At 34.1% G+C, this 15,623-nt stretch overlaps 2 protein-coding genes across 2 annotated transcripts in view; both read left to right on the top strand.

Moving 5' to 3' along the window:
• Window positions 1-3,812, top strand: part of LOC135623090 (separase-like) — a 32,792-nt gene extending 28,980 nt beyond the window's left edge. The window contains exons 24-27 of the mRNA XM_065125626.1: window positions 121-514; window positions 1,070-1,309; window positions 2,729-2,816; window positions 2,936-3,812. Coding sequence (XP_064981698.1) covers window positions 121-514; window positions 1,070-1,309; window positions 2,729-2,816; window positions 2,936-3,456 — 1,243 coding nt within the window. The 3' untranslated portion in view covers window positions 3,457-3,812. The remainder of the gene's footprint in view (window positions 1-120; window positions 515-1,069; window positions 1,310-2,728; window positions 2,817-2,935) is intronic.
• Window positions 3,813-8,176: 4,364 nt separating this feature from the next.
• LOC135623422 (lysM domain-containing GPI-anchored protein LYP6-like) lies at window positions 8,177-11,778 on the top strand. Its single transcript, XM_065126379.1, has 5 exons — window positions 8,177-9,076; window positions 10,816-10,933; window positions 11,021-11,182; window positions 11,264-11,295; window positions 11,397-11,778. The coding sequence occupies exons 1-5, from the start codon at window positions 8,425-8,427 to the stop codon at window positions 11,657-11,659; spliced, it is 1,227 nt and encodes a 408-aa protein (XP_064982451.1). The 5' UTR covers window positions 8,177-8,424; the 3' UTR covers window positions 11,660-11,778.
• The last annotated feature ends 3,845 nt before the right edge of the window (window positions 11,779-15,623 follow it).

Raw genomic sequence — 15,623 nt, 5'->3', positions numbered from 1 at the left:
TCTTACTATTTGCGTGACTAAATTATATAATATCATGGAAGCTTCTTGCATCATTGACACTTTGCACCCCAAATAGTTATTGTTTATACGAAACTGATTGCTACAAATGTTTTAATACAGAAGCATGGAAATTTCATGGTTGGGACCCTGGGGTTGTTTGCTTTTGGGTGAGCGTTCAGTCCCAGACCGTGTTGAGAAATTGGTTCACAAATTAATCAGTGTTCTGAAATCTGAAGGCAGATTTGAAATAAATTATACTCTCATCAGTGCTATCATTGGTGGTGCGAAGTCTGTAGCTGATGCAGAATCGTGCATCAATCAGTTATTATTATACAAGGGATATTTTGGTCGGGGTGCATGCTGCGGGGAGGAAAGGTTTAGGGCTTTCTCTGCTGTTGCACAGACAGGACTTGCAACTGAGTTCATTCATGATTTAATAAAAGAAGCATTAGCTGAATATGCAGAACAAGTTGCAAGAGAGCCAGTAATTATAGTACTGGATTCAGATGTTCAGGTGACTCATCTAAATAAAAATTGTTTCTTACATAAGAGATTTGTGAGTTAATGTTCTCTTGCATCGACCCTTGTCTAGTTTCAATCTTGAAAGCTCAATTCTGTGCTGTCTCCTGAGCATGAGCCCTATCCCTATAAAATACTGTTTACTGGTTAAAATGCTTCAGAATAGAGCTGCAGATTAAGCACCTCTTATATCTTCAAAGGACATGTTTGTGATACTGTCCAAAAGGAATGCTTCTTTTTTTAGCACTCTTGGAACTTTCAGCAACAGGTTGTTCATTAAACCAGTAAAAGCTGGATACAAACCTGTGCAACATCGTCAAATATTGCAATAACAGCATTTCTTATACTTGTTTTTAACTTGTACATTTTACTAATTAAAAGTGTCCATGAACTTTATTTGTTTCACAATTGATGCACCTTTTGTAGTATCCATCAGCAAACTTTTACATGACTCCACTTCGTTGTATGACTTCATAAACTTATTCTTTTATCAATGACAGTTTTTGTTTTTAATAATTTAAGCTGGATGGCACTTGACAAATGATTGCAGATGCTGCCATGGGAAAACCTACCAATATTGAGGAGTCAGGAAGTTTATCGCATGCCATCCGTAAGCAGTATCTTTTTAACACTTGACAAAAGCTGTTCCCATCACAAAAGAGACAGCGGATTTGGCACCATCATTCCTGCTGTTGACCCTTTAAATGCTTACTACTTGTTAAACCCTAGTGGAGATCTCAATGATACACAATTGGAGTTTGAGCAATGGTTCAGAAACCAAGAGTTGGAGGTAATCTGATCAAATCTTATTCTATTTTTGATTTCACATGTTCATTCAGAAATTTAACTAATGCCTACTGAGCCCTACCTTGCACTGCAAAGAAAAATAGAAAAGATTTTCTATTTTCCAGTAATCTTGACAGATTTTTGTCACTATATTTGATATTCTAGGGAGCCATAAACATTTGTTTTTTGTCCTTTTCTTTTGGGAAACATTATTTATATCAAATTTTAAATCCATGTGGCATAGTTATGCATTCTTACAATTAACTGTTATGCATATCATTTCTGGAACATCAAATTCACACTGTTGGTAACTAACCCTCTTCTTGGCGATGGCTATGCTAGTTTCACAGAAGTTCCTGATCTGTGTCAACTCATTGATCTCACCACAATGTAAAATATGCTCACTGTGGGAAAGAAGAGGCATAAAAACACCATAAAAAAACCTCTCCACAAGTTTCAAATATTCGTTCTGATGCCTACTGACTTCGCTCTAGTCCCCACACATAAAAAAACAGAGGAGAGAAGAGGCATGAATACTTGAATAGGGAGAAAAAAATGATACTATATATATGAAAATTTAATCGTAAAACTTGGGCTTGGCCTTCTTTTTATAGAAAAAAAATACAAATCCTAATTGTAAAAGGATTTCTGTTCTAATGAAGTATAGAATAAATTATGCAATAAAGAAGATCAGTAAAATTGAGCCTCTTTCCTTCGAAGATCCATAAGACCTTTGTGACATTGGAATTGAGGCCAGAACAACTCCATATGCACTGGCATTGAAACAAGTTTTTCATGTTTAGGTCATATTGATGTTTCATACCCTGATTACAAAAACTGTGTTCTAGTGCAATGGAGTGAAATTCACCCATGTTGTGCAATCAGCCAATTTTTTGCTGTTTGAGGCTCAGTTGAGCTGCACAAGGAAGTTGATAGCCTCGATGTCCATATCATTGGTGTTATGCTCTAGTGACTACAATGGTTTGATTTGGTTATGTTGAATGCAAAAGACATACATGTGGCTGAATTAAATTTTTTTGGCATCTTTTTTTAATGAGTGGAAGTAAACATGTAGATATTTTGATTTTTTTCATATAAAATAATTGCTTGTAGATGCAGCAAAATGAATAGGGATTGCTTAATTGGCACTCAATTAAGTTGTGTCTAGAATGATTGTGGAACTTAGATTACATGTAAAACATAATTTACTTCTTCCAGATATGGATTTGTTTTGTTGGTTTGGAGCCTTTTTTCCGCTGCATTGTGTTTGTTCTTTTGACCAAAGATAAAGTTCAGGCCAAAATATCATTAAACTTCTTATGGTCTCTCATGTATTGGATCAATCATTTATCATGTTGTACTTTGTCTACATGATTTTTTATGTTTGGTAATCCAAGAATTTTGTCATATAAATTTGCTACAGGGGAAAGCTGGAAACCTTCCTGATACTAAAGAGCTAATTATGGCTTTGCAAAATCATGATCTATTCCTTTACTTTGGTCATGGAAGTGGTATGTTGATTTGAGACTACATCAACGACTACTATTACTACAATAACAGTCCTTCAGATCCCCAGCTTTTTGGGGTGGATACTTTAATGACTTAATTCCTGAAAACTTCTTTTATGCAGGTACCCAGTATATTCCAGAAAAAGAAGTTCAGAAATTGCATCATTGTGCAGCCACTCTTCTTATGGGTTGTAGCAGCGGTTCACTTCTGCATAGAGGGTGTTATGCTCCTCAAGGTGCTCCTCTCTCCTATTTGTTTGCTGGTTCGCCTTCTGTCATTGCGAACCTCTGGGATGTGACAGACAAGGATATTGACCGGTTCGGAAAGGCATTGCTTAAGTCATGGTTGCACGAAGAATTAGTTGCCCTTAGCAATTCCACTAGGGATGGTCAGTTAGTGCAACAGTTTAGTTGCATGAGCATGGACGACGATGTCACTTTGACCTCTGTCAAGACTAGAAGGAAAGTGTCCGATGGAAAGTTGCGTAATTTATCTGATGGCAGCAACCGGGGTTGCAGGAGAAACAGGATTGCGTCATTCATGAGCCAAGCACGAGATTCATGCAAACTCCCTATGCTGATTGGAGCATCTCCTGTTTGTTATGGAGTACCAACAGTTATATGGAAGAAATCACCATCATGAAGTGGTCTCCGAGCAATATCGCCCTTGTACATGAAGGAATATTCCAGGCAAGCCTAGCCATTTGGATGCTGCATTGTATGTCTCAAGCCGTATCAACTTAAGCAGTCGCCTTGGTTTCGGCACTGAGACAAAAAAAAGACTCCTGCGTATGCACCCTAGCACACTCAAATTTTACATACCCTTGTATACTTAAAGCATGTTACCATAATTGTAGCATATTGCATTGAATTGTATAGAAGGTGCTATTGTTGCTTCCTACATCCATCTGGTGTTTCATGTTTTTAGGAAAATTAATTTGGAACATATCCCTTGTATCTTTGTACAGGTATTAGAAATGAAATGCCATCATAAATCTCTTGCTAGAGTTTCTGCTACAACAATGAAATCATGCAACGGGGCATTATAAAACAACAGGCTCGAGAGCCACAAGAATAATGTTCATTAGGGTTTTTTTTAATCTTTTCTTTGACTTAGTTTTTCCTATTGACTAAGATGCCATTATCTGGTCTTTTCACTTATATTGGAGAATATAACAAAAAAAATTTGAATTGTGGTTGTATAGGAAACTTTTAATACTAATGAGTCAAGACAAAGTACATTTACTTATATTTTAGTGGTAAGATAGGGATTAATATGAATCTATCTTTGCAAAGTTCCTAAGCAATGTATTTGTCCTTACATTTTAATATAACAAGGATGTCCTTTTAATGTAGTTCTAAGATAAATTATATCATTGGAGTCAGCAAATTATTGGTGAATATGTTTTTGAGCCCTGAGACATTTATGTGTCTCTTAAATGACTTTTTTCCGGGTTTTTCTTCATGAGAAAAAGAACATCTGTGCGGACTAATTCCTATTCTTCTTTTCCTCGTTGACAGAGACAGTAAGATGAGACCTCATGCATTCATTCTCAAAGGATGGCTTGGGGAAGAGTGTCACAACCTATAGCCGAATGCTGCTCTCCTATATCCACGAGACAAGATGTATATGTTTGACCCACAGTCGAAAGTGGATCCTGTTGACCAAACTGCAGTCCAGGAGACAGGTTCATTCACCGGACTCGATCTGATGAGTCTCATCATACGAGTGATGTGGTTGTTAAGCAGCACAGAACTCCCCACCCTTCTTTCTTTATCGGAAAAAGAGCACTCACAGCCTAAACCCTAGACAACAAACCCACGGCCTAAGATCCAAGAAGAGCGGGAACAGTCAAAGACGTGTACTTATGGGGAGTGGGATGGTTGAAGGAACAAATAATAAGGCAATGATGAAAGGCTTGCGGAGTTTGAGAAGCAACAATGTGTGCTACAGTCCCTTGTCGGGTTATGGGGAAAAAGCGTGCATATTAGGTATCACCTGTTGACACCAACCGGGAACAGTAACTGAGTCCATAGCCTCCTCCTGGGAAATGGAAGAAAGATAGTCTCAGTAAATGGGGTTTAGAGAGAGACAAAGACAGTTTAATGGCTTGGTTTATATCTCACTCAGAGAAGGAGAGAGAGAGACAGAGAGACAGAGAAAGAGATAGAGATAGAGAAAGAGAGAGGAAGCATTTGCAATGATATTTAATGGTGAGTTGGGCAGTTCGTGCCAAATGGGAACGTTATTTAATTGTGCAGTTACCTTTGCGTCTCTTCAAGCACTAGCAACCACTTCTCACTCTCCCCATCACCTCATCCCCCTTCTCTCTCTCTCTCTCTCTTTTCCTCTATATCTTCTTCTTCTTCTGCCTCTTATCTTTTCTACCGAAGGTGTGAAGACATAGGACTGCGCTTCGTTCCTGTGGAACTTCTCGATGTTGATGTGTTCGTAGGAATTAGCACTTTGGCGAGGTTAGGTTAAGGGGAATGTTGCCCGGCTCGAGGTCACTTAGGCACACATGCTGTCTCCTGACTCAGTAGACCTCCTTCTTAGCCGAGGCTAAGTGAACTCGGACCAGGCTTCATTCCTCTCAGCCAACATTTGCCCTGCATTGAAGCTTGACAGCCTGATGGTAAGCATTTCCACCACCTGTTTACTTTTCTTTTTCTCAAGGGGTAGAAGTCATCGAAACCTACAAAAATCATTGATGGGGTGCTGCTAAACATGTGTCGACGAAGCTTTTCTTTCTCCATGTTGGGTTTCTTGTTTGTTCAAATGTAAGCTGCTTGATTTCTTTTTCTACTTCGTATAGGTTTGTCTCTTCCACCCCCAACATAGACTTTAGATCCCGGCAAATCCATGTCGGAGCCTCTTTTATCTCAGAACAGCTTTGCCATTTTCTTCCACTGTCAACTCGACTCTCTCCTAACATTTGCTTTCATTAGCACTAACTACGCGATCATTTTGTTTTCTTCTCTTTCTCACGTGATTCATATTTCTCAAGCTCTTATTCGTAACTGACGTAAATTAATGAGCTTTGGATTTTATATGGGCTCTCATAAATGCTCTTCTGACGCAGTGTTCATGTGGGCAGAGTGAATGGAGATGCCATAGATAGATTTTTCACGATAAGGAAGCTGCTTTCTCTCTTCCGAGTCATTTTAGTCACTGTGATAGCTGCACCACAAAGTCCCACAAGAAACATCAAAATCAATAACATGCATTCAAAATTGCTTCTGAGATTACTACTCCAGAGAGAGAGAGAGCGAGAGAGAGAGAGAGAGAGATGGAACGGTGCATGCATTTACTAGAGCTATAAAGAACCATGAACATGTTTCCATGGCAATAGCAGAAATAGCTCTGGAAAGGCATGGCAGCTGGCCGTGGCACAGATTTAGCCCCACTTTCATGATGTAGCACATCATGGTTGGCCTATGACTTTATGGGAGTTGATATCATCAAACACACAACTCCAACAACAGAAGGCAAGGCCGTCAAATAAACAAGTCACTGCTCCTTGACCTTCTACAACTGTTCTCAGAGCTTTACTTGCTATGCTAATTGTTTCTGTGCGAGAGCGAGAGAGGGTTGAGGCGGCATTAATGGTGATAGGAGGCTTATGGGGAGTTGAACTAAGTCAGGCGTCGGGCAGCGTTCGGACAACTGCGGCTTCGAGAAGGGCGACCCTCGCCCGTCATGCGAGCTTGTACGATGACATTTATTGTGCTCTTTTGTTGCAGTCTTATCGGCTGCAAGCAGTGTGAATAGTAGTACTAAAGAACTAAGGATCTGTTCTTTTAATGTTTATAAACACTAACAAACAACTTGTTTTTGTTTTTAGAAACATTTTCAATGATCATATTTATCAAATGGGAAGATCTATAAATTGAGCTTTAAATACGTTAAAAGTATGAATTTTTTTTATTATATATGTCACTACCCGAGCCTAATGGATTGATTGACCTATCAATTTTATTTAACCTAAATTGATTATAATGTTTTTATAAGTTAATCTTAATTTTATTTATTTTTGACTAATAAAAAAAATATATATATTTTTTTTCGAAAATATTCATGTTAAAATCCAACATAGTCCAAATCAAATCATAACATTATGTTTGTGAAACATAGTCTAACGATAGTTTTACAATTATAATGAGTTGATTTTATTTACGAATAATCTTTTTCTACTTGAACTCTCTTATTGTGCTTAAACATTATATCAACTTTGGTATCAAATGTCATAATTGGAACCTAATGGGTTAATAGACCCATTAATTTATTTGACTTAAACTACTAATCAAAATAACTTATATTTAAGTTAATAATAATACACCCATCAAATTTTTATAAGTCGAATCTTATTTATTTTTTATTTGAGACTAATTAAGATATTATAATAAAAAAAATAAAAAAAAATAAAAGCTTAGATCTAAATTAGTATGATCTATTAAGTCCTTGGATTGGAATCAAGATAACAATGGAACCATTTAAATCTAACAATTACTGAGTTGATATTAGTAAATATGCATGAAACAATTGGTTTTGCCCAATTTTATTTTTATTTTTTGCAATTTTTATTCTATACAAATAGCTTCTTAAAGTTCAGTGCAAAAAGGTCCCCTTTGTTTTTAGTAATATATTTGTTTTAGAAAATGATTCAATGTAGTTATACAGTAATTATTAGGGAATGAGTGATTACTATGATTCCACCTTCACTTAGTGTAAGTACTATGAATCCACATTATGATATCAAAGCATCTCAATAGAATTAGTGAATTAATTATCTCATCAACCAATCAAGTCATGACAATCAGAAATTGTGCTGGTGTGTCCACGTAGGACCGAGATCCTCTCTAATTACCATAGCATACATGAAGATGCTATTGGGTCGGATTTTGATCGGATCCGTCTAGGATCCAAATAACGGGTGTTGATCCGCGGATCGGAGGCATCACGAGAACAACTCCGAGATGCCAAACCCGTCCCCACCTGTCTCACAAAACTCCAAATCCCTGAACTCGGCTTTGTCGACTCCTCTTTTGCCCTTTCCATCACTCCTACTTTTGTCATGAATTCTCCTTAAAAAATAATGAGTAATTTTACATATCCATCCCTCTAAAGTTATAAAAGTAACATATCACTCCTATATATATATATATATATATATATATATATTCATAGTATCTTAAATTTTATTATATTATGTTGTTTACTCAATTTAATATATTCATATTGATCGTGTCTAATTTGGATCTTGCAATTTAGGGGGACATATATGTCATATTATGATTCAAAACTATGCAGAAAAACCACCGGAGAAACAGCGCCAAAAGTAGTTTTCGTTTTTATTTTCAGTGGAAAACGGGATCTGGCGCTGCACCCAGAAAAGCCTCAACTCTGTAGCTGTGTCCCCCTTCCTCTCTGCCTCTCTTCCACTCCCCGCTAAGCCCACATTTCGTCGCTCTCATTCCGGCCATCTCTCTCTCTCTCTCTCTCTCTCTATCCGTCGCTGCTGCTGAAGAGAAACTGTGCTTCCACGGTCTGGCTTCCCAGAAGGAGCAGGGAAACCTATAGCGCCACAGGTAAGAAGGTGAAGAAGAAGAGATGGAGGAGAAGCATCTATTGCTCCTCTTCATCTCGCTCTCGCTGCTGGCGGGTGCCGCCATGGCGAAGTCTACCATCGAGCCGTGCACGGGGACGGACGCCTGCCCCGCGCTGCTGGGCTACACTCTCTACGCCGACCTCAAGGTCGCTGAGGTGGCCGCCCTCTTCCAGACAGACCCCGTCGCCCTCCTCGCCGCCAACGCCATCGACATCGCCGTCCCCGACGCCGAGAACCACATCCTCCCCGCCGGCCTCTTCCTTCGCGTCCCCGCCTCCTGCTCCTGCTCTGGCGGCATCCGCCGCTCCATCTCCACCAGCTACACGGTCCGCCCCGCCGACACTCTCGGATCGATCGCCGGCTCCGTCTTCGCTGGCCTCACGTCCCCCGACCAGATCCGGGAGGCCAACGACATCCCCGACCCTGCCGACCTCGACGCCGGCAGCACCCTCGTCATCCCCCTCCCCTGTACCTGTTTCAACTCCACCGACAACTTCCTCCCTGCCATTTACCTCTCCTACGTCGTCCAACAGGGCGACTCTGTGCCGGCCATCGCCGCCCGCTACGCCACCACTGTGACAGACATTATGACCGTGAACGCCATGGCAAGCCCTTCGATCCGGCCAGGGGACATACTCGCCGTACCGCTGCCAGGTACTAATTCTGTTTTGTTGTTGTTGTTGTTATAGTGGGGGATGCAGATCATTGCTATAACCAGCCTATTAATTTTTGTTGTTTGTGCCTCTATGGATCATCTGCTGCGTGTGATTAAGTTGAGTTTCAATTGAGTTGCTTTCAAGTTGGTTGCTTGGTTGATCATTCTAGTATCTTGATGATGATGCTCGTTCTGGTCATCGGGCTGATATGAGCTGCTAGATTCAACCTGACCCTTTGTCCTTAGATCAAGCAAGCACCATGTTGCAATAAGGACTACACCGTAGGCCAACTTGAAGCACGGAGCCCTGACCTCCAAAGAAACAGGAGAGGCATGCAATGTGTCTAACCGGATCGTCCAATGCTTAGAGTCCTATTAAGACTTAGAATAAATGTGAGTAAAAACAGGATATTGGTGGAAAGTTAAATGAACTACTACGAGTACCCATCTATATACCTCGTTAGAGTTGATCCAGTGGGGCTGTGTTGATGATCGCCACCTTCTAGGTGACGACTCTTGAATGCTATATGATTGGTTAATTAATAACCAGAATTTCCCGGTGGAATTGTTGAAGTTGCTAATGAAGTAGATGTTAAATGCCTGCCACATGTATCCAGAATCTTGAAAAATGACTCTACTGGTTTATGCTTCTCAATTAATGTTGACGGTAAAGCAGTCTTCTCTATCGAGTTTTTTCTGTTCATGAAAGTTGGTCGAAATGTAATTGGTTTATGGGCAGTATTAATATGATCAAACCTAGTTCTCATGGGATAATCTATTGCCTGTTGGTGTTCATTTTTCAATATTCACTGTAGGCAACTTATCTCTATGTGTTTCCGCAAGTACTTGGAATTACTTGGAATGGTGACTGCCACAGCTTTGTTACTGTTATAGTTGTCAAGGAAAACCTCCTAATGTAGACTTATCACAACTAGACATCATCAGAAGTATTTTATGATTTTAACAAGATTATCAATAATGGTCATATTGTAGTAAAATACCTATTTGCTTGCTAGGAATGATATTTAAGATATTAATCTTGCTCTTATTTATTGTTGTGCAAGAAGGAAAAGGGCACCATCAAAGGACACACCTGTGTAAGAATTATAATCCAAAAGTTTTGGTCAATAAATGAATAAAAAGTAAAAGCCTTGCTTTGCTTGGGTGAGTGCGTGGCACGTCAGGTGATTTGAGACCTCGACGCCTTTTAGTGCTTAGTGTTTTTGACAACATTGACATTGTGTAATGTGAGTTCCATAATACATTGTTATGCAGAAAAAAAGTTGTAAAAACAGGATTTCACAAAAATATAAAAACTTAGTAGGTCCAATTTAACAAGCAAGGGTATAAACAATATGATACAACTTTGTTAACCAAAGTTAACACAGACCGAGATTTCGGCATGCTAGATGACATGTTACATGTGATAATTCACATCATACATAACACAAATATTATGTATCTTTGGTTATTTAAAATGTTTTTATTGGTAGAATAACCTATGATTGTGGTCTATTTTTTTAACAATTCCAAATTAGAAAAATCAAACATGTCATATCTGTCTGACAACCCAGTGATATTTGATTTTACTAATCAAAGATCTCCAAGAAATTTTACAAGTTCCCAATTGTAAATTTATACTCAATGTGGTTGCCCTTACATCAAACATTTTCAGAAGATGTTTTTATTACTCTTTTTAGTGTGCTAAAGCTTGTGACTTGTTTTCCCCTTTGTATAGCATGTGCTTCAATGTTTCCCAATATCGCCTCGGATTATGGTTTGATTGTGGCTAATGGGACTTATGCCATTACTGCTAGTCACTGTGTCCAATGCAGTTGTGGGCCAGGAAATCTCAAGTAATCATTTACTCGCTTTGTTACCCATTAATGCACTTTATGTTTCTTAATTTTGATTCACTTCCAGCTAACTGTAAATTGTTGCAGTTTGTACTGCACACCAGCCTCCCTAGCAGTATCATGTTCGAGCATGCAGTGTAGTAACAGCAATCTTATGCTTGGAAATTTCACTTCCCAACAAACTAGTGCTGGTTGTAGTGTCACTTCTTGTAATTATGGTGGCTTTGTAAATGGGTCTATTGTCACTAGGTAAGCAGCTTCTGCTATTCTTTAATCTTGCTAATCTTCTTTTTTCAAGATGTGTGTTGTGACTTTTGATTAATCGAGCAGGTTAACCACATCTCTTCAACCTCAGTGTCCAGGTAATCTTTTTTACTTCCGTTTTTAAAGTTTATATACTATTTTACATGTGATTTCAAAGTGCTGATGCAGCATAATATTGCGATTGGTTTTATTTGCTCAGGAAAACATCAGTTTCCTCCAGTCATACCCCCACCGACAACAGTACTGCATGATTCGTTTCTTGTTCCATCACCATCGCCAGCCCAAGCTGGTGGTACAGTTACAAATCCAAGGTCTTCGGTGCCTGGGACATTTGGCCTCTCTGGTATTGCTCCTGCCTCTGGTCCTGCTGGAAGCACATCTGAGGCTTCTATCGTTAGTCCATTCTGCTGTATTTTATGTTTGTTTGCCTTTTCTTTGGTTAATTTCAACTTCCTATATTAAATTGTTGTTTTTTTTTTTTAAATTTAATCTGTCAGTACTGCCGTGTCTTGGTCCACTGGCGAGCTTGTATGATGTATCTTAACTTTCCAAGACCTAATTTTTTGCATGTAGCTGGAACAGATGGTTGTACCATTCTTCTCAAGCTGTCTGCTGCCTAATTTTTCCATGTCTTATTGTAACGAGTATCTATAGTCAAAGGGACAGTCTGAAATCTTGTGGATTAGAAAGATCAGGTCGCAGAAAAAGACTAGAAGAGGCTGATGTTGTCATTGTATTCCTTCTAGTAAATATGAAGAAGAGTTTTTATTTTTTTGATATAACAACAATAACAAAATAGTGAGTCTTAACTATTTGGTATCGGTCACATGCATTTTGTAATATATTTAGCTAAATTTAAAATATTAAAATTTTTATTTATAATTTTTATTAAAATCTTTTGATGTATTTTTTTTACTTTTTTTTTATCATTAAAATTAATCATTTTATCTTTTTTTATCATCGTATTTAGAAACTTTTAATATTATGTTTACATTATCTTAAATGATTTTTATCTTATTTGAAGTGATGTTTAATTGTTCACGAATAAAAGTATTTTTTTTATTGTTTCTAATAACATTATACACCCATCTTAACATTCTTATTTTTATAATACAAATTTTTTGTACATATTATTTTTTGTCTAACATTTAGATCCATAAAGTATTATTGGTTTTATAACTATTTTATAAAAAAAAATTAAACTCAAAGATCACACAATATTTTTTATGTCCTTCTTTATGTTAAATATCTTATTTTTATTTTATAAATAATATATTTATTGATCTATTCATCTTGTTATATAATTGATTGAAGTTATCAAAAGTTTTTATTTAAAAGAATTTCTTATCTATCCAACTTAATTATATTCTCCTATCTATCTTTGGAATCATTAAGATTATATTTTATATATTAAATTTTGGGCATACTTAATTTAAGATCTTTAGTTTCTAAGGTTTATCTTCATAACTTAAGTTTATAATTAATTTTATTTTAGTTGTTATTAACTAAAATAATATCATTATCAAATAACATATACTATGGAGGTTTATTATGTAAATGATTTATAAATTTATCCATTATCAATATGAAATGGTAGAGACTTTAAGAATTCTTAGTGTAATCCTATGCTAGTAGAAAACTCGCTAGATATACTCCATATATAACTCTAATGTTAATAGCTATATTATCATATATACATATATATATACATATATATATATATATACATATATACATATATACATATATATATATATACATATATATATATATATATATATATACATATATATATATATATATATACATATATATATATATATATATATATATATATATATATATATATATATATATATATATATATATATATATATATATATATATAATATCAATATAATTAGTGGATATACATTTTTTTTCTAAAATATACTATAATAAATCTTTAGGAATTCTATCATAGGTTTTCGCTATGTTAATAAAAATTAAATATAGATTTTTATTTTTCTCCTTATACTTTTTCATTAATACCTTAATAAATAAATAACTTTAATATATGATCTTTCAAACATAAAACAACATATTTAATTTCTAAAGATATTAGTTTCAAGTTTTATCCTACTTTCAATAATTATTTTTTAAAATTTTATAATATAACTCATGATTTTAATTTCTCTATAATTTGAATAATTATATATATCACTCTTATTTTTATAAATTGGTACTAAGAAACTACTTCTCCATTCCTTGAGCATCCTTTAGAATCCCATGATTTTGTTAAATAAGCTAGTTAATCAAGTTATTCTCTTGTCCCATAAATTTTTCAGACCTCAATAAAGATACAATCAGCCTTATACTCTTAGTTATTTTTATATTCTTTAATATGTTTTTTACTTCACTAGTTCTAATTTTATGAACAAATATATGAATATTAAATCTATCACCATTATTTATTATTAAATCTAAATTTTGTATAAAATATTTATTAAATAATTTATATTTTTTTCATCTTTTCTTAATCTTGTTATCATTAATAAGTTATTCTTTGATCTTTATCTCTAATATATCTAATATTACTTAAATCCTTATGTTTTCTTTTTTTAGTTTTAGTAATTTGATATATATATCTTTTTAACCATCTTTAGTATCTAATTTATTATAAAAATTATCATAAGTTTTATATCTTACTATATTAATCACTTTTTTAGCTTCATTTTTAGATTCTTTATATCTTTTAAATTTTTAAAATTTTTATAATTTTATCAATATTTAAAACATTATCTTTTAGTAAAAAATATTTTTTAAACTTCTTGCACTATCGCCAACTCCAGGTTAGATTTTTTACTTTTGTTTTATTATGAATCTCCTTGTTAAGCTCATAATATTATTAGCTATCATAATCCAAATAATATTAATATTATTCTCATTTAAGTTCCAAGTCACCTCTTTTTTTTATTATATTCTTAGGAATGTTTATATTATCATCTTTAAAAATTTTACCATATAGTCTTAGTGAAATTTTTTACTATCTTTTTTTCTTTTATTTTCTACCATAAATATCTAATACTATCATAAATATATAATACTTATGTTGATTCGTTAAACTTTTAGTACGTATAATTTTATAATTATTATAAATAATTTTTTCTACCTTTTTAGTGGGAAAAAAAATCTATTTGACTATAATTGCAACCACTCTTATTATAATATCATATGAATATTTATAAAGTGAAGATTTATAATTATAATATCATCTGAAGTTGTACCATCATCTTTATTTCTCACCCAGTAACCAAAGCGGCCATGCATATGGCTATTCAAATCTCTTTCAATCATAAATTTGGACATTCCTTGAATGATATCATCTAAGCCTTCTTAAAATTCTTTTTTAGTTTGATAAACCAATTTGACTTGAGGGGCATAAGTATAAATTTTAGAATTATAATTCTTTCTCCAAATCTTTTTACATCTAATATTATTCTTAAATCCTTATCACTAACAATTCTTACATTATTTCTATGTTTAACTTCTTGTATATCAAATTTAAGTCCAATACTATTAATTATTTTAGATTTCTTTTCTATCCACTTATTTTTTATATACAAATAATATTTATTCTTTTTTTAACAGTGTCTAATAATTTTAATCTCTTTTCTAAAAGTACTCCTATATTGCAAGTTGACTAACTTCTTTATTTATATTGGTCTAAAATAATGAGAAAACTCTTGTAATTGCCTTGTAATTACTTAAATAATGAGAAAACTCTTATATTGGTCTAAAACGTAATTACTTAAATTAATTTTATAATTTTATAAATTTATTAATCTAGGCCACTTTAATAGTTACAATATTAAGAATATAAAATATATTTTAAATATAATATAAATAATAAAATATTTAATATAATCTACACCCAATAAGTCTATTATCTCAAACTATTTTGACAACTATAAATCAGATAAAACTTAGAAAAATAAGCTACAAATAATATTTACTAATTTCTTTTAATATAATTCATGCAGAAATTACTTAATAATAAAAAAATAATAACCTTATTAATAATTAAACATTCAATCAATATGAAAAAAAACTCATATTATAATAATAATCATGATAAAATAAAATTCATACCTTTATGTGAAAGATAAATATTATTTTATAATTTATTATTATTATTATTTTAATATACATATGAATATTTATATAAATGTCTAAAAATAATAATTAAAATGTAATTATCACAAGCAAATAAAAATAATAATAATTAACTAATATTTTATATTATAAATTATATTAAAAAATCATAATTTACATTTTTTTTAAAAATTATTTATAGAACCCTAAATTGTACTAATCAACCATATTTAATTAGGTAAGTCTATAATTGAACCTTCAAATTAGGCTCATTTGAGATAAACACCAACCT

Source organism: Musa acuminata, chromosome BXJ2-9, assembly GCF_036884655.1.
Source record: "Musa acuminata AAA Group cultivar baxijiao chromosome BXJ2-9, Cavendish_Baxijiao_AAA, whole genome shotgun sequence".
Classification (NCBI taxonomy): Eukaryota; Viridiplantae; Streptophyta; class Magnoliopsida; order Zingiberales; family Musaceae; genus Musa; species Musa acuminata.
This window is presented reverse-complemented; position numbering and strand designations above follow the sequence as displayed.

What these genes read in the sequence shown, in the direction of transcription:
- LOC135623422 (XM_065126379.1), top strand. Translation starts at nt 8,425, where the DNA reads ATGGAGGAGAAGCATCTATTGCTCCTCTTCATCTCGCTCTCGCTGCTG. An exon ending in ACTCGCCGTACCGCTGCCAG is followed by an intron (nt 9,077 to 10,815) that starts GTACTAATTCTG and finishes CCCTTTGTATAG; the next exon opens with CATGTGCTTCAATGTTTCCC. An exon ending in AATGGGTCTATTGTCACTAG is followed by an intron (nt 11,183 to 11,263) that starts GTAAGCAGCTTC and finishes TTAATCGAGCAG; the next exon opens with GTTAACCACATCTCTTCAAC.